General features: G+C 39.0%; 1 protein-coding gene across 2 annotated transcripts in view; it reads left to right on the plus strand.

The window, feature by feature from the left end:
* The window catches only part of GYG1 (glycogenin 1), a 32,864-nt gene that overhangs the window by 2,090 nt on the left and 11,979 nt on the right, over positions 1-18,795 (plus strand). For both annotated transcript variants that reach the window (XM_045851299.1, XM_045851301.1), the window contains exons 2-5: positions 358-493; positions 2,227-2,401; positions 3,044-3,206; positions 13,682-13,808. In XM_045851299.1, coding sequence (XP_045707255.1) covers positions 358-493; positions 2,227-2,401; positions 3,044-3,206; positions 13,682-13,808 — 601 coding nt within the window. The remainder of the gene's footprint in view (positions 1-357; positions 494-2,226; positions 2,402-3,043; positions 3,207-13,681; positions 13,809-18,795) is intronic.

Raw genomic sequence — 18,795 nt, forward strand, 5'->3', positions numbered from 1 at the left:
CCCAAGGCCTGGCAGAAATGTAACCATCCAAATGAAGAATATGGCCTCTGCTTTCAGACACTCTCAATTGGGGTTATTTGTTGGATTTGTGCTTGGTTGGAAATATTGTCCATGGTACCTTAAAGGAGAAACAGAAATTGCACTTCTCTGTCTCTTCACTACTACCTGTTAATTGCCTCAGATTCACCCTCTGAGTGTTAAGCTAGTCTAAGAATTTAGCTTGTCTGGATCCTAAATTGGGAGAGGAACTGATTTTTGACAAATTATTTGGTTACAAAGCGTCCTAGAGTAGCTTTTTCTCGAGGGTGGACATTTGTAATAGTAATGAGTGTGGTTTTTTTTTCCCTTTGTATTAAGATCAGGCCTTTGTGACACTGACCACAAACGATTCCTACGCCAAAGGAGCCCTGGTCCTAGGCTCATCTCTGAAACAGCACAAGACCACCAGGAGGCTGGTGGTGCTCACCACCCCACAGGTCTCAGACTCCATGAGGTAAGGACTTTGCTGCCAGTCTGTCGTGGTGCTCTGATGTTCCTCTCCCATTTCTGGCAGGCATCCGTGGGCACTGAGGCCATACCTTTTTCAGGGCTTGAGCATCTGGAAGAAAGATGTGAGTTCCTGAGTAAAGGAGTCCAGAGTCTGAAACCTCTGTCTAGCTTTTGAGAGCCATTCTACCCAAACTCCCTTGCAGAGCTTGATCCGTGATATTGTAGTCTATCCCATGCTCTCACTGATTCTAAAAAGGAGAAAGACTCGCCCTTAACAAGGTTTCCTTCTAGATGTTCCCTTTATGTGGTCACACGTTACCTGCACTCCTTTCCCAAAATGCAGCAAGGGCTACTTGATTTCCTGTCTCAAACCAGGGAAACCTCAGGTGACTTTGAAAGAAAATAGCAGTTTTCTTCACTGCTAGTTGACATTTGTAACTTAAATATCTTTATTCACAAATGAATAGGTCAGTATATTTGCCAACAGACTTTCTGAACTTGGGGTTGCACTCTGACGGGTACAAGCTGCTTGTTGATTGGATTAGATCACTTTGATTTGTTGGAATTAAATTTTGAGGTATCTGAATGAAGTACATAGTTCATAATACTAACAATATTGAAAATATCTAGGCACACTAGCAGCTCTGTATTGTGTTTATTTTTTCATTCTTTTGTCCCTCTTAGAAATTAAAAATATCTTTTTGTGACTTTTTTGAAAATATGTAAGCGCATGCCAAGGACCTCTGAAAAGGAGAATACATATCTATATCTACCTACATACATATATGTACACAAACAACCTTGTTTCTAAAGGGTAATTTTAGAAATGCCAAAAAGTTTACCTCCTAGTGTATATGTCGTAATTTGTAGTCTGTTTGGTGAGGATGTGTGTAAGAAGACAGATGTACACTGGATACAGATAATATGCCAGTTTCGTTCTGCATGTTTGACATTACAAACTTTCGATGATGATCTGTCCTTATATGTTATAACTTGTGCTGAATTTAGTGTCTTACCTAAGTATACCTCCCCTTAATCCACCTCAAGATTGCTTTCTAAAATAAATCTTTAGTTAATTTGGGGCACAGAGAAAAGTTGTACTTCAGAAACTGAAGTGAGTCTCTCATTACGCCACGGGTGCTAAACACATAATAAATGCTGGCTATATTCTATTCTAAAAACATGGCAACTAAATAACTGAGTCCCTTCACTTGTTTTGGAACACACATATTCAAGCAGTTCTCTGTCAACTTCTTCAGCAAAAAAATGATTAGTTAGAGGCTTCATTGCAGACATTATTGTAATTTACTCAGCATGATTTGTAAAAATATATGGTAGTCAGAAAGAATCAGTTCTAATAAGATATCATAGTTAAATACATAGGCTGTTGCAAAGATATACTCTTACCACATGTGAGTCACACTTTTACAGGCTATTTCCACAATTTGCTTGGTAATCAGTAGTACAATTAAAAATAGAAAACTTCTATAGTAAAGTAAGACAAGTGCTTCATGCTCACCATAAGCAGTTCTTATTATTTTAGTGAGGTTAACTATACATGCAAATTAACATAATTTGTCCTGAGGTAAATTAGTATGTATTTAAAAGATTGTACTATTCCAAAGTAACAGATTGCTCTACTAATGCATGGATAGGCTAATAAGGATGCAATCTTATGTTAGATGCCACTTGTTCTAGAAAGATGCTAAGCTCTGTTTTTTAATTTTCTTTTGACAGAAAAGTTTTAGAGACAGTCTTTGATGAAATCATCATAGTAGACGTTTTGGACAGTGGTGATTCTGCTCATCTAACCTTAATGAAGAGGCCTGAGTTGGGTGTTACGTTAACTAAACTCCATTGCTGGTCACTTACACAGTATTCAAAATGTGTGTTCATGGATGCAGATACTCTGGTGAGTGTGGCATTGATGGCTAAAAAGATGTGTGTATACATACACACATGTATATTTAAAAAACAAACTAAGCAAAGAACTAGAACAGGAATAGAATCACAGAAATTGAGATCACATGGAGGGTTATCAGTGGGGAGGGGGAGGGAGGAGAATGGGGGAAAAGGTACAGGGAATAAGAAGAATAAATGGTAGGTACAAAATAGACAGGGGGTGGTTAAGAATAGTTCAGGAAGCCAAAGAACTTATATGTATGACCCATGGACATGAACTGAGGGTGGGTGGGGGGAATGCGGGTGGGAGGGGGTTGCAAGGCGAAGGGGCATAAAAGCAGACGGGGGAATGGAACAACAGTAATAACATAATCAATAAAATATATTTTTAAAAATAAAAAAGTTGTATATAGTAATGAGATGAATTAGGCATTTGGGGAATGCTATCAAGACATGACAGTAAAGTTCAGATTTTAAAAAGGTGTCAAGCGATGAAGCAGAGTAAGCCATGGCTGCCTTACAGCTGTCACCTGAATCGTTAAGACCAACTGTAGATTGCATCTTTTGTGTTGGATAACTTGGGGAGAGCTTAAGAAGGGTGTACTGCAGCAGAACATTTCTGTAATGTTTTCCCTCTTCCCTTTTGAATCAGGTTTTAGCAAATATTGATGATCTTTTTGAGAGAGAAGAATTGTCAGCAGCACCAGATCCAGGGTGGCCTGACTGCTTCAATTCCGGAGTCTTTGTTTATCAGCCTTCAGTGGCAACATACAATCAGCTGTTGCACATGGCTTCTGAGCAAGGTAGTTTTGATGGTATGTATCTATTATGTTTATATCTGTTAAGCTGTTAGTAACTTGCAGGGGCTGCTATTCATGGGGATATTGTTGCAATGGTTCCTTGTGCCTGGAATACAGCATTACATGGGACGTAGCAAGCATGTTATGTTGTGCACTTTTGGAAATACTTTTGTGTTTTTGTGTGTGCACACACATCTTTTTTTATAGGTACATAAGAGTAACCTAACCTAGGACAGGCAGTTTACAGACGTGTCATCCATTGGCTTTCCTGTGTCTAAATTAGAGTATGACAAATGAATTATGATTATTCAAGAATTCAAAAGACCATAACACAAATAAAAAAAACTTTAACTTTAAGGGTTGGGGGCCACCCTGCCTGGTCTCAGGAAGCTGTAACCCCCCGTGACTTAAGCTGAGTGAGAGACCTCCGGACCAGGAGCCACTAAGGAGACAAACCTTATTTCCCTGCCATGAACGCTGCCTGTTCTGTGCCTGACCTCCTAAGCTTGATCAGTTAGCCAATGACGGGTAAGATTTCCCACGGAGGGAATCGCCTAACACAGGCATGATCATGAGGAGGCTTCTGGGAAGAGATTTGGGGCTGTGGAAATGAAGGGGTGATGGACATCAACCCCTGCCCCCTCGGCTTTGTCAAAGCCTAAGTCCTTGTTCTAAGTTGTGAGAAATCCAAGTCTCCTGTCTGCCTTTGTCTCCTCTGTTGACTCAGGCCTGTGGAAATAGGGGCGGTGCACCCCAGACCAGAAACGGCAGACCCCCAGGGTAATCAGGCCTGTGACATAGAATATGCAAGATCCTGTGAGATCTGCTTGCTGGAGGATGTTATTAAATTAGAATATGAAGGCACAAGCAGGAAACGAGACTAGCTTTTAGGTCCTATAGTGATAAAACCCGAAGCTCTGCCCTGAATCACAGCAGGGGTTCTGTCTGCACCTTTGTAAGTCACCTACTTCTTTTGATCTTTTCTGCCAGACTGTGAATCCACAAACTAAGTCTGTATTCTCAATAAAAAATCTGCTTGGGAATGGAAACAGGGCACTCTCCACTAGAGAGAGTGGCCGTTCTGTCTCTGTTTCCCCACAGGACCTGGTTGTCTCTGTGTATGTTTTTCTCGTGTTTCGACGAGCATCCACAGCAGAGATGGATACTGCTGGCCGGTATCCACCACATTTAACAACTGTCTTTAAATCTGAGCGAACTTAGATGTAAGACCTAACAGGACCAAGCATTGTGTCCATGGAACTTGGAGGGGTAAACCTAATAATTTGACTCTGTTCTCTTGGAAAACATTAAAAAAGAAGATAGGAAGTTTATGTGAATAGTCTTTGTCTCCATATTCTTATTCTCTGCATGGCTTTGCATCAGATAGAGTGGTATCTGCAAGGCTGAAGAGTAGATCCTTGGCAAAGTCAGCATCCATTTTCCATAATGGGTAAGTGTATCTGTAACAATAATATATAGAGAGAACAGTTCTGACTACTTGTGATTTAGGACCTCACATCCTTCGGAGAATTTTGATCAAATGAATTAGTAAGTATGCTTTCATTTTAGGACAGTGTCTGAAATAATAAATAATAAGCTATTTTTAACAGCAAAAGCATACACAGCAAGACAAAGTAGCAGTTAGAATGCAAAAGTAGCTTTTTAAAAGTTAATGTTGATGAACCCTTTGAATAAAGGAAAGACCCAGTGTATCTAGAAAGAAGGACATGTTCTAAGAAGAAGCCCTCTCAGCAGTGACTCACTGTCAGATACTTGACATGGTGGCAAAAGCCCAAGCCAGGAACTTGGGGCTAGGGTAGAGCACTGAGCTCTGGCAGCACACTAGGCTCCAGGGGCTTCCTTATCTCCCTCCTCCAAGAGCAGACCTGGATGCTGATGTGAGGATTCACTGTTAACTTGTTATAAATTTAAAAATCAAAATCTGAAATTTAAACCTAATTAAAAGATTAAGTCTAAAAGTCTGTTTGAGGTGAAAACATCTTAAGTTATACTTAACACTGAAATTGGGTTTTTGTTATTGCTGTACACCGAAATTGAATTCTCTTCAGTCATTTGAGGGTTTGGAGTATGCACCTATTTGAACTGTTATTGAAAAAACTGGAGAAGTTTAAGTCTTAATCTTGTTTCACTATTTGACTTCTTTATATTCTGTGCCAGTAGTTCTCAACCTGGGGTGAATTGGCCCCGCAGAGAATGTTTAGCAATGTCTAGAGACATTTTGTTTGTCACAACTAGATGGGGCAGATGCCAGTGGCATCTAGTGAGTAGAGATTAAGGATGCTGCTGAATATTCCACAACACACAGGACAGCCCACAGAGTGAAGAGTTATCTGACCTAAAATGTCAGTAATCCTAAGGTTGATAAACTGCTCTGCCAGGACATTACATGCTCCAAAACAGCAGAAATATCTGGACCATAATAAATGGCAGCATCTGCCATTAATCAGTCTTAAGTAAGAAATAACGTGCTGAGTGTTCATGTGGTCAGGGCCAAATGTAACTTCTTCACTTTACTGACTTATTTTTTAGTTTCCATTATTTTCCTTTCATATAAGGAATGAAAGCAATATTAGCATTTGAATTCAAAACATGTATTCCTTATTTCTACTACTTATACTAAAATAGTTACCTTTGAATAAAAGGAAAGTAAGAGTATTTTTAGCAGAAGTCCACTGTTTATCTTACCCTTCCTGTAAGAGCATAGCTTTCTTCACCTCCTTTCATTGAATTTGAAGGAAGTAGTGTAATCCTGTCAGAAATTATTGTAAATTCTCAGTTTCAGTAAGCAAGTCACATTCTAAAGTAGACCCAGTGGCCTAAAATCCACATGATTGTAAGAGCATAAAGAGAGTTCAATTTCTGATCTAGAAAAGTATTAGATTTCATTGTTGAGAGATAAACAGTTAGATACCAAACAGTAATGTGTCATGACTACAGTTTTCGAATATAAAACTTGTAGAGACCAACCTGGGTTATATACCTTGTTTTAAAATAAAGAGGTACTAGAGGAGTTGATGAATTGTTGTTAAGAAGTAGAGATGCGTAAAAAATGTTCAACAAGAAAGCACTTTCTGCTTTTGCAGCCAGAATGTCAACCCACTGAAAGATTTTTCTCTGTGCCTGCTAGGATACTTCATTATTCAATAGCAGGGTTTCCAGAAGCTGGCCTTTCTGTAAGGTGTTCCATATACTAGTTCTCTGATAGTGAAGGGTTGAATTTTCTCTGTTAGCAGAACTGCTTAATTGACAGAGTTGAAAGTTTAACTCTGCAGTTGGGAACTTGTAATTATTCTCAATATGTTCTTTAAATTCAACAGAAGAATAAAATAGGAGCTCTTAAATGAAAGGTTGATTTCAATTGATGCGTTAAGCTTTACTCATCAAAGAAAGTTTACTCCATACTGTGGAAGTCTACTCTTCCCTGGAGGGGTTTACAGTAGTCCCCCATTATGAACGGTTTTGCTTCTGTGGTTTCAGTTACCTGTGGTCAGCATGGTCTGAAAATATTTAACATTGGAAAATTCATTTAGAAGTTGTAAATTGCACACAATTCTGAGTAGCATTATGAAATCTCATGCTGTCCTGCTCTGTTCTGAGTCATCCCTTTGTCCAGCATCTCCACATTTTATATGCTACCCACCTCTTAGTCACTCGGTAGCTATCTTGGTTATTAGATCAACTGTCCCTGCATCGCTGTGCATGTGTTTTAGTAACCTTTATTTAACTTAAAAATGACCCCAAAGTACAAGAGTAGTGATGCTAGCAATTCAGATATGCCAAAGAGAAGTCATAAAGTGTGTGGGTGTATGTATGTATGTATGAGTGTATGTATGTATGCATAGGAAAAAAACACAGTGTACTCAGGGTTTGGTACTGTTTGTAGATTCAGACATCCACTGGACGTCTTGGAGTGTATCCCCTGCAGATAAGGGGGACTACTGTACTATCTTAGTGAATCTATACCTGTGTGACACAAAGACATACTGGACTTACGCTTAATATTAATAAAAATTTCTTTGTGAGCTACATCCTTTTTAATGGCAATAACCTTGCTGTGCCTCAGGTTTTCCATGCAGTGCCCAGTTTTGTTTAGGTGTTATGCCATAGTTGAGACGAACATTTTCAGATATTACCTTTCACTGTACCATACATCTTCTAATATCCACAGGTATCTGTCCACCCATCCCTCAGTTTTATTGAACGAGGGTTTAAGTCCCAGCATTTTTAGGCTGGTATTAAAGAAAACTGGTTTGCAGATGACTCTCAGTCTGAATATCTTGGAGTTCTGCTTAATTTCTTGCATACATTCAACAAAAACTGATGGGGCCTGGTGTCCATTGACAAGCCACACAGGCTGCTGATGGCTGAGCATTTGCAGCTGCTTTCACAGGTCCTCCACTGGGAAGGAATGTGGCTGTCATACTTCTAATCACTGGTCCTCAGACACTCCCCCCTCCCTGCCACCACCACCTCTAGCCAAGAGAATAATCCTGATATGGAAAATCATGCTAGGTACCTTCTTTCTTCCCAGATATATAGAGTATTAGAATTTGGAGCTAGTAACTACATACCTGATTCATGGCTGGCTGGCATCTAATTTTCCATAATTTCTGGTGTCTAATTTCCCGGAAGTGTCTAAGTTCCTGTACTGTTGTTTGTATTTGCAAACTGTGTTGGCATTTACTTCATAACTGAAGTTACATGCTTCCTGAAAGTTGAACAACAGCTGTTGTGAAATAGATATAAACTAACATTTCATAAAATGTGACAGGATAACGTTAACTTCTGGACTGGATAGCAATGAAAGGGGGAGAGGTCATGATAGCATAGATACTAATCAGAAATTCTGTCTCCACACACTGAGGTGCAATGAAACTGATGCATTTAATGCTTAATTTGGAGAAATCAATGTGAATGCAAGTTGAGGTTTATTTTCTTCTCCCCTGTGACTCTAAAGCATTGGGTTGGCCAAAAAGTTCATTTAGTTTTTTCCATACAATGATTCCAGTAGTGCTTAGTTGTCTTTAACTTCATTTGAAACAATTTTTTTAGATTGGATTGTGGCAGCTGTCATTTTAGCGTGCATTTAAAAAAATATATCAAAATTGGTGAGTTTTTGTGCAGCCATTTTTAATATTGAAGGTGGAAGAAAATATACAATATTTTGGGTATATTATGCTTTATTATTTCAAGAAATGTAAAAATACAACTAAAGTGCAAAAAAAGATTTGTGCAGTATATGGAGAAGGTGCTATGGGGCTGGCTTATGCATTGGAAGATGTTTAGCAGCACCCCTGGCCTCTACCCACTAGAAGCCAATAGCAGGAGGTAGCTGACATACTCAAAATATCCAAATCAATAAAGTTATTGGTGAAAATGAAAAATGTGTCTTTTATTTTACAGAAAAAAAACTAAACAGACTTTTTGGCCAACCCAATATCTAAATTAAGGGTCCTTGTACAGTTAAAGACAAGTTTAGTGTTTGAAAATTACTGTCTGTTAAATTTCATCTGCATGTGTTAGTTTCAAAAACCTAATAAAAGCAATTCATATTTACCAGTTTGATGTTTAAAAAAAAAGTCTTGCCCTGACTGGCATAGCTCAGTGGATTGAGCGCGGGCTGCAAACCAAAGCATCGCAGGTTCGATTCCCAGTCAGGGTACATGCCTGAGTTGCAGGCCATGACCCCCAGCAACCGCACATTGATGTTTCTCCCTCTCTCTCTTTCTCCCTCCCTTCCCTCTCTAAAAAATAAATAAATAAAATCTTTAAAAAAAAGTCTTGAAGTTCATTTTAATTACCATAACCTAAATATCCTGAACTTTTCATTACAGTAACACCATCTATGGTTGCATTTTTAAGAAGTATAGGAGACAATAAATTGGTGAGAGAATATTAGATAAGTTTCACCAGAATCTAAGCTCTGGTATAAGGACCTTACACCTGCATGGTTCATAGTCTAATTCTGAATGGTCACTGAGACTCTTAAACTGTCATATCTGTTTTCTGTGCTTGGAGATGTAGTAAACCAGGAGAGTACAATAAGTTTTTTAAATAATTTTTAACAGAAAAGGTTTGGTACTTAAGTTCTATTAAGCTGAAAATTTATCCCAGTGCCACTTTCCCTAATCTTTGTTGTTAGTTAGGCTTCAGGCTGGACCTGCCCAAAAAAGGAATGAAGTGAAGAGGTATTTCCAGATAGTACTTGTCCAAATCAAATTAGCTAGAAATTCAGGTCCACCTCACTTGGTTTCCTGACTTGATAGATTCCACCTTGAATAGTTGTCTGTGGTTGGCTTGTCCCAGCTGCCCAAACACTAGGCTGCCTGTGGCCCTTAGGGTAGTTCATGAATTGATTTGAAAATTCTCTGTTCTCTTGAACTTTTGTCATTTAATTGATAGTTTGGCTAATAAGTATCTTGAATAAGTAAAAATTAAAAGCAAAAGTTATAATACAATGGCAAAATAAATGAGCACACACGAGTTTTTTTCGTAAGAGCTATTTTTATGACATTGTACCCATAGGTGTTTTTTTTTAACTTTGCCATCTTTTTCTCTCTTGCCTTCTAACCAACAGAAATCGTGAACCCAGTGAGAAATAGAGAAGGATGAAGGGACTGAAGTGTTACATGTGTACAGGCTCTAATGCTCATCATTTTACTTACTTTTTCACTTATTTTTCAACAGGCCTATGAGGTACTCATCCATTCACTCAGTCATTAATGTATTCCTTCAACAGATATTTATTGAGGGCCTGCTATGCAGCTAGTCCTGGGAACCTGCCATCCTTAGAGTTTAGGACAGCAGACTACCCAGTACCCCAGAGCTGGTGATAGAACCAGAGACTTTCTCAACTCTATGGCTGGGTTGTATGTGTAGTTTTTTTTCCTTTTCTCCCAATTATCCCAGACTGTAACATTCACAAAAATATATCTTGCAAATTATACAGAATGGAGGAAAATCGCTATTGCACTGGCCTTCTTAAAGATTAACCACTTAAAATTCACTTCTCTGAGAGAGCAGCTGACATATTGCACATTTTGCAGATGAAGAGTCTGAGGCTTAAATCTTCTATCTCTATAGCCACAATAAATTAAAATCCCTCTGAGCTACAGTATCTAGAAATACTTTGTCTTTTTACATCAGTAGCACAGTTGATAGTCTTTCATTGTTTTATGGATCTGGAAGTATTATTGGAAATATTACTCTTGCCTATATTTCTGTAGTTCATTTATTCAGTGTTTCAAAAATTATTTTAGCTTCTAATCTGAGCAATATGCTAAATTTAAGGGTTAGGAATAGGTTGGCAAAAAATGCAGACTTTAAATCTTATAATCTATGAGATCTTACAGACACTTAACTAATTATGCAATTAATTATGTAGTTATGATTCTGATCAGTTCAGAGTGCCAAGGGAATCTAGACTAGGAACACCTGCCTTAGACTGAGAAAGTGAAAATTAAGCCAAGAATAAAATGTTTTCTTGAATTTATGTAATTAATAGCTTTATTATTAAGGATCTGTTCTTTAAGGTGAAAAAAAAAGCTGGAACATAAAAAGGAAAGTAAATTCATTGTTCTTGGCTTAAATGGGTACAGACCAGTGAGATGCGAGGATTCTGAGTGTCTGGATTTTCTGGATTAACCTTGGGTTAATCTGATGATCCTCCATAAACCTCATAGAAATAGCCCCAAGAATGGGGCCATTTATAGACTGGAACTTAGTCATCCTTGGCATGCTTGCTATAGGCAGGGATGACGCTACCTGCCAAGTGTATTGTGGGAAGTCAGTGTTAAGGAGTGAGTCACATTTTCTTAGCACTTGTGTATGTCTCTATTATAGTAGTAAGCATGTTTACATTGTTTGCTTGATATCTGCCCCTCTACCTCCTTGTTAGAATGAGAACTGTTTGAGAGCTGAAACATATCTTATTCATCGTCTTATCTATAATGTCTATACCTAATTTATATAATTCAGACATCTTCTATTGAATGGCACTTCTGAGAGTTACATTCTCTGACATAAAGTAAAAAAGGAGTCACTCTAAAAAACTCTAGATGATTGCTTTTCAAGTTTTAATATGCCAGCAAACTACCTGGGGATTTAAATGTGGATTCTGCTTCTGTAGTTCTAGGTGGGGCTTAATATTCTGAATTTCTCCTAAGCTCTCAGGTGATGCCCATGCTGCTGGAACCTGCACCACACTTTGAGTAGCATGATTCTCAGAGAACCATTCCTATGGCTGAAACATGGGTTCATGTTTAAGCCAGAATTGGCCCGCCCTCCCTGCTGTCCACAGTAGGCAAGCCAGCCACCAACAAACTGAGAGAGAGCACACAAACTACACAAGCACCGAACAGATGTACAAATTTAAAAGGCAGTACTTGAAGCCATTTCTGTCTTATAAAATAATAGGTCCAGTCTTTGACAAATGCTATAATATGTCAGTGGATACCAGGTTCATGCCTAGGTCAAAAGACTTGGAAAATACCAAGTGGTTTAAGGTATTACTGGCACTTGGGCAACCTGGGGGAAGGATGATACAGAATCTCATACTTGCTTTTGTTTGCATAGTGAGTGCCATGTGTTCCTTATTGCATGTCCTTGTTCTCTCTCACCTGCGTCACCACACCCTGGCCTGCTAGATCACAGCTGCTCCATTCCTGCTAATTACATTTGTCAGTTCTGAGATGATCGAAATTAAGCATATCTGAACCTGTCAGAATAGATAAAGTTGCCTCTGGAAGTTTAACTAGAATACTGGGCAAAAGTCATGGGTATTTTGTAGTGAAGGTTCAGCAGTCTTCAAGGCATCTCGTATGTTTTAAAGCATAGACATGCTCAGATGTGCACTCTGCTTTGAATTGTGCTCTAATTTAGGGACTTCTAAAGAGAGGATATTGAAAATACCACACAGGTTTTTCTGATGAAACTAAAACATTTGCCTGACTTTGAGATGTGAAATTGTGCATTTGGAAAAAGATGACTAGAGTGCTAAATTTAAAATTACTTATGAAGTCACAGACTTCTAGGTCGTGTTTAATCCTATTTTTAACTTCCAATTTTTGGCTAAAAGGTGACCCTTAGTCACATCATGAGGTCAGTGGCCTTGGGAGTTTCATTATTTGTAGTGTACCTTCTTGAAGTGAGGTCTGTGTTGGGTGTCTAAGGGTTTGTGAATCAAATGGGTACCATTGATTCACAAGTCTCCTGCCTGTCCTTTTCTCTTCTTCCTTGTATCTTGTTCCACCAGTGCTCTCAGCCCTGGTGTTACACACAGCTGCTTGTGGGCTCCCTGAGGGTAAGTGGAACTGGACATTGGTGGCCAGAGGCAGCCAGCCACGAGCTCTGACTCCTGTTTCCCAGGATTACCTCATGGGTTTGGGAATTTCTGTTTTACAACTGCTGTTCTGACCTCCATGGAATTAGATGGCTTTCTTCACTGTGCTACATGTAGAAAATAGTTTAAGTGGAATTGCTTAGTTTAGCAAAGGTCTTACAATGTAATATAAGAAAACAAGAGGTCGAAAAAAATTATACCTAATTTTATAAAGTTTACAAACAGCAAATATGTTGTCAGGTTACAAACATATGTGGTAAAATAGAAGAAATCAAGACAATTACAAACAAAATTCATAATTAGTGGTTATTTCTGGGGTAGAGGACAGTGAAATTGGATTGGGGAGCCCCACACAGAGAACTTAAAAAGAACATTGGTAATGTTTCAGTTCTTAAATTGGATATTGGGTGTATAGAGTTTTATTTTTAATAAGCTTTGCTTTATAACCTACATATATTTATTTTTAATAATAACATAATTTATCATAAAAATAAATTAACAAGTACAGAATGCTTAGAAAGAAAGTCTCTTAATACAGTTCTCATTCTTGCCCTAACTATTATTTTAAAATTATAAAAATATAACAATATTAAGAAAAGTCAGGTGGAGGGAGCATCTGTAATACCATTCTTCCTACATTATTATTATTATTTTTCTTCTACCATGGATGTTTATATTCTCAGTTATAATCACTATGTATGTCACAGTATATCCCTATATTACATGGTGGACAACAGTCTTTAGAGCTATTAGTTTTAATGGCTAAATAATATTGCTGTGAATGGTTAGTACCACAATGCACTAACCATTTGTCTGTGGTGGAATAATTAAGTTATTTCCATTTTTGTGCTGTTACAGAACATCTTCAAAGTTATTACATTCATTCCACAAATAATTTACCTATGTGTAAGGCATTCTGCTACATGCTAGAATTTACAGTGCTAAGTAAAAGGAGCTATAACCTCTGTCCTTGTGAAATTTAGAATCTAATGAGTATAACAGTTCTTATTTGTGTTTTGCATTTTAACCACATAATCTTTGCTATAAGGTCTAGATATATATTCCTATAAAATTATTGGAAGTCTATGACTTTAATATGTTGTTTTGTTTTATTTTGTTTTGTTTTCAGGTGGGGACCAGGGTTTACTGAACATGTTTTTTAGCAGCTGGGCAACAACAGATATCAGAAAACACCTGCCATTTATTTATAACCTAAGCAGCATTTCTATATACTCCTACCTCCCAGCATTTAAAGTGTAAGTAGTAGTTTAAATGTTGTTGGGGATGGTGAGGGCAGGGGGGGGATTTAAGATTTGCGGGGTGCATTGTCATTCTGAGGGTAATAACAGGTAGGAAACTTTGAGGGAAGTCTTTCTCTTGCGAGAAACATAACTGTGATTGGGAGAGGCCTTGATGCAATCTATCTCTTTATGCTTAGAGTAACCTTGAGGGCACTTGGCTGCCTTATGGGAGAGGGTCCCATTAGTTCTTGGGGTGCCTGGACCTCTGACAGAACAACCTCTGTACATCATGGTCAAGAACATAGACTGGGTACAGACCCAACATCTGCCTCAGACTAGCAGCTGAGTTTCAGTTTCCTAACCTATAAATGAGGGTGTTAAGAACACTCTCCATGTGGTGGTGGTGGTTAAGCAAGATACTAACAGCAGTGTGGTGGTGTGGTCACGAGTGGGGGCTGTGGAGCTGGACTCCCTCGTTCACATCCTGGAGTAGCCACTTCCTGGATGGTTACTGGTTACTGAACTACAAGTTCAGAAATTGGGACTTCTCTACCTCAGTATCTCACAAAAGTTATTGTGAACGTTAAGAGAGGAGTCATGTGAAGTGGTTAGAATAGGGCCTGGCCTACCCTCAGCACTCAGTAAACATTAAGTTATTAGTCCTTTCGGTTTGAGAGGTGGAATAGCATAAGAGTAATCTCTGAAGCCAGACAGGTGAGGTGCATGGCCTCACTCTGCTGCTCACCTGCCATATGGCTTAGACTCTGTGCCTCAGTTTCCTACTTGCGAAACAAGGAGGCAAAGTATACCTACCTCAAGGGGTTGTCACAAGGATGGAGTTTATACAATACAATAAAGTGCTCAGTGGATGGTGGTTGTTTTTGGCAATGTGCTTGTTTGGCACTGCCCCGGTGCTGTTCTAATTCATCAACAAACACAGCCAAGTTGCTACGCTGTCTCACCGTGAATGCCTGGGCCCTTTCCTTCATCCTCTGGCTCGTTTGTGTTGAACCAAGATGATGATTCAGGTTTCCTGAGCAGAGGCCAAGCTGTCAGGTCGATCCTAAGACACAGCCGTGAGCAGCAAAGCTCTTCATTGAATTGGGCTTGGCTCTCCAGTGTCTTTCCCACGTGGGCATTCCTGAGTGAGCAGAAAACAAAGGGCCTTTCACTCCTCATATTTCATTATCCAAAGTCCTCTCTGTAAGTCTTACACCACAGTAATGAGCATGTCTGGATTTTTGTGGCAGAAATGTTTCCTTTTCTGTTTTTTTTTTCTGGGCAGCGTCTGTCACATCCCCCAGATAAGGATTATAAGTATCTTGTGTTCTTTCCTCTCTGACTATTCTTGGCATATGCCTGCAACATATTATAGCCTCTTGATTCTCTTTCCTTTCCAGCACAAAACAGGCAAGCTCTCAAATACACCAACTGTGGCTTCAGTAAAGCAAACAGAACAGGAGTCACTATCAAGGGATAGAATAGAAGCCGCATTATTTGCCTCTTAGTCCTTGGCCTTATAAAGTACAAACCTGTCTTGCTTGAAAATGTGGGTCTGATTCTTTTTCATCCTTATTGCCTCATAACCATGCAAGTTTGAACTGTAAACCATGATAGCTGACCCTCTAGAACTGAATTTGTATATAATAGGGCAGTTGCCTAATTTGACTAGATTCAGCTGAGCAAGCAAAAACATGAGAGTACAAAGGAGAAAGAATCATTAATAGTCTGAGCAGTTCCACTCAGTTCTGCACAGTGAGCACATGTCCTGGGGTGACTATGTTGGGGACATGTGAATCTGACATCCTCCCTGTTGGTCTCGCTTCTCAAACAGGGCCGTCCCAGCAGTTAAGGATTTGTGTTTTTCATGTAATGTGGCCTCCAGTGCCTAGCAGCTATTTCCCCTATGGTTCATTTGGAGTCCATCTGATTTTCACCTTACTACTAAAATTGAACACACTGTACCTTTCAATGACAGCCTGGTTTGCACAGACACTGCTTGCATTTATTTTCTTTTGACAAAGACAAACAAGAAGCAGGTGGAGCAGAGTTTTTAGGGAGAAGATAGACTTCTTTGCTAGAACCTTGGCCTCTCTCTCTCAGGAACCCAGTTTTTTAAAATATCTTCTTAATGAAATTCTCAGGAAAACGGTTTGAGATCTAAATTACCAAAATGATCAGGATGGTTCCGTCTTTTTGGCTCAACAAAGGAGTGCTAATTTTGGACATCTCCTTAGCTTATTGGCATAGTCGTAGGGTATGTGACACACTGGAGGAATTGGGAGCAACTCCATCCATTAGCCAGACGTCATTTGGCCTGTGGCCTGACAGGAGTTAATGCTGCATCTGTACAGTTCACCCTTGGGGATGTCAGCTCTACATTTCTGTGATAAGTGTTGTCTTCTGTCACCCCGTTGCTGCGTATTTAGGAATGTTGAAACCAGATCAGAAAATTCATTTTCCCTTCCCTTTCCAGAAAATGCTTTTGGTAGGTTTTTTTGTTGTTTGTATGTGTGTGTGCTTGGAGAGATCATCTCTAGATACATTTTTTCAACATTTTTTCTACATTTTTTCTTATTAAGAAGAGCTAAAAAGACAGATCCTTGTATTTCTTTTTTGTTTTGAGTTAACGTAAAATTGTGGTCCAAATCTTTTAAGTTAAAATAGACTATCCTGAGCATTCAGGCCATTATAGATACTCCACAAAGAGCCGTGTGGGCCTCTCAGAGCTCAGCGTGAATTCAAAACCCCACTGCTAAGCTCAGAATAACCTTGGTGGCCTTCAGGACCGAGTGGCTCTGGTTTGGTGGCCTTCCTTTATGACAGCAAGGGTGATGGCAGGTAGAACAACAAAACATGGAGTGGTTTAGAGCATGTGAGCTTCGTGAAGGAAAGAGTGGAAACTTGTCTTACTAACTCTAAGCAACTGTGTACCATGAGATCACCACAGCAGTATTTAGAAGCCCTGGAGTCTTAGAGCTCTGGATATCTGAGAACAGTGTAGCCTTGCTATATATGAAGTTTTTGCTAGAGGATAGCCTAATATGACGTGAACTTAAGTGAATTGGAGCTATGAAAGTAGCATATCTAATACTTTTCTCTACCTACCATTTGGGTGGAACAAAAAATAAAAGAAATACACAATAGTTTTAACACTTCGAGTGACTATTCAAACATCACTTCTAAAAAACAAAATTAGTACTATTTTCTGTAATAGAAGATCCTCTTTAACAGCATAATTTGAGAACAAAATTGCTTGGTTTAGTAATTGTTAAGTTAATTTATAATGGATGCAGTGAGAAACAAGTTCATAAAGGCATTGCTTAGTGAAATAATATTTCTGAAAGTGCCTTGCATAATGTTTGAGAAATAGCAGGGTTTTGGTTAATATTAGTTTCTTTTTCATTATCTCCATCTGGAGGGCCTATTTATTTTATCTGTGTAGCATAGAGTTTGGATTGTGTATAGCACTAGACAGAATCTCACTAGTCTTCTTAAAGTTAGTCATTTAGTTCCATTTTAGTGTTCTATTGTATCTATTGGCTAAAAACCGTGTGTGTCATATTGTGCTATGTAAAAACGGGCCTGCAGCAAAGATAAAGAGTTCTCTGGCATTGCTTCAAACTGCCATACAAATTAATCAGTTAAATAGATTATCTATAAACCTTGATTTACCAAATAATTTCCAAATAAACATTTTACCTTCCTCTTTTACTTGAGTTTAGATGTGATCTGAGTTGTGACCTGGCCTGGCCAAGTCTCAGAAATTAGGCCTAGAAACCTAAAAGATTTCTTTCCATTGTTAACTGCTTTAACCTTCCTGAGGACATTTATAGCCATTATTTCTTTTTCAGGAATGTGACTTGTTCACTAAGATTTTATCTCTTTAAAATCAATATTTTCCAAAAATGAAATTGAGCCATCAGTGTACTAAATTCTCTTGTTCTCTCGTATTTCTGATTCAATTGGGTTTATGATCCCTGAGATGCCCTTGACTCTGATCTCTCCTTATGGCTATTGCTGTTGAAGCCATAGTCTTCTGTGTTCATTTCTTTCCACACTCCTACCCCTTTACCTAAAACCCTGAGGTGCTGTCGTTTGGATCTTGCTTATTTTTTCAGCCATTTGTTGGTCCACACATTCTGCTCACTGGGGCCTGCAAAGATGAACGTGGGAGCGTGTAGTCTAATCACCCTACCAGCTGCTCACGTGTGCAGTTCCCTGTAGGTCACATGGTACCGTTAATCATGGTTTGATTGCTGGAGAAGAATCAAGTGGTGATTGCATGGATGGCCTATTTCTCCTTTCTGAGCATTAATGATGCTTGTTGAGCCCCAGATGTCCCATTTCTCAGCATGGCTATCTGGTCGATCTAACTTCATCTTTAGGTTTTTGTTGCTCTCACACGATCTGTCTTCAGCTCTTACTGCTGCCTATTCTGCTGTCCTATCCTGGTCCTCGTCTGCAAGGGAAGACCTTCCACATCAGACCCAGCCCAGCCTTTAGAGGCTTCTCTGACAACAGGCAAAATGGACACAGGGACTGATACCCACGGGCAGAAGTCTGGTTAAGAAATGCCATCTGTAGGGGAGAGAGCTCATGGGGTTGAATGTAAGATGTACCCTCCTTACAGCTCTCAAACTGGTGAGCTGCAGACTCTTTGTCCCACAGATATATTTTGTCTCTCTTACATAGGGCTTTTTTTTCTGAGTTGTCAGTGCTTAAAAGTTAGGGAATTTCACATGAAACCTAGATTTCTAACTTCTTATGAAAAAGTCAGATATTAAGTAGGATGTAGGAGAAAGATGTCAAAGATGACTGTTACAGGTTCGGGGCCTCAGCAGTTAGAATGAAGGAGTTGCCATTTCTGAAATGGGACAGATTGGGTGAAGTGGGTGGGAGCAGGGATTGTTAGAGATGTATTGAGTGTATTTGGTTTTGGATGTATTTATTTGGAGGTGCATGTTGAACATTCTAGTGAAAGTGCAGAATAAGTAAGTAG

This window comes from Phyllostomus hastatus, unplaced genomic scaffold, assembly GCF_019186645.2.
Source record: "Phyllostomus hastatus isolate PE091 unplaced genomic scaffold, TTU_PhHast_1.1 phas_contig_86, whole genome shotgun sequence".
Taxonomy (NCBI): domain Eukaryota; kingdom Metazoa; phylum Chordata; class Mammalia; order Chiroptera; family Phyllostomidae; genus Phyllostomus; species Phyllostomus hastatus.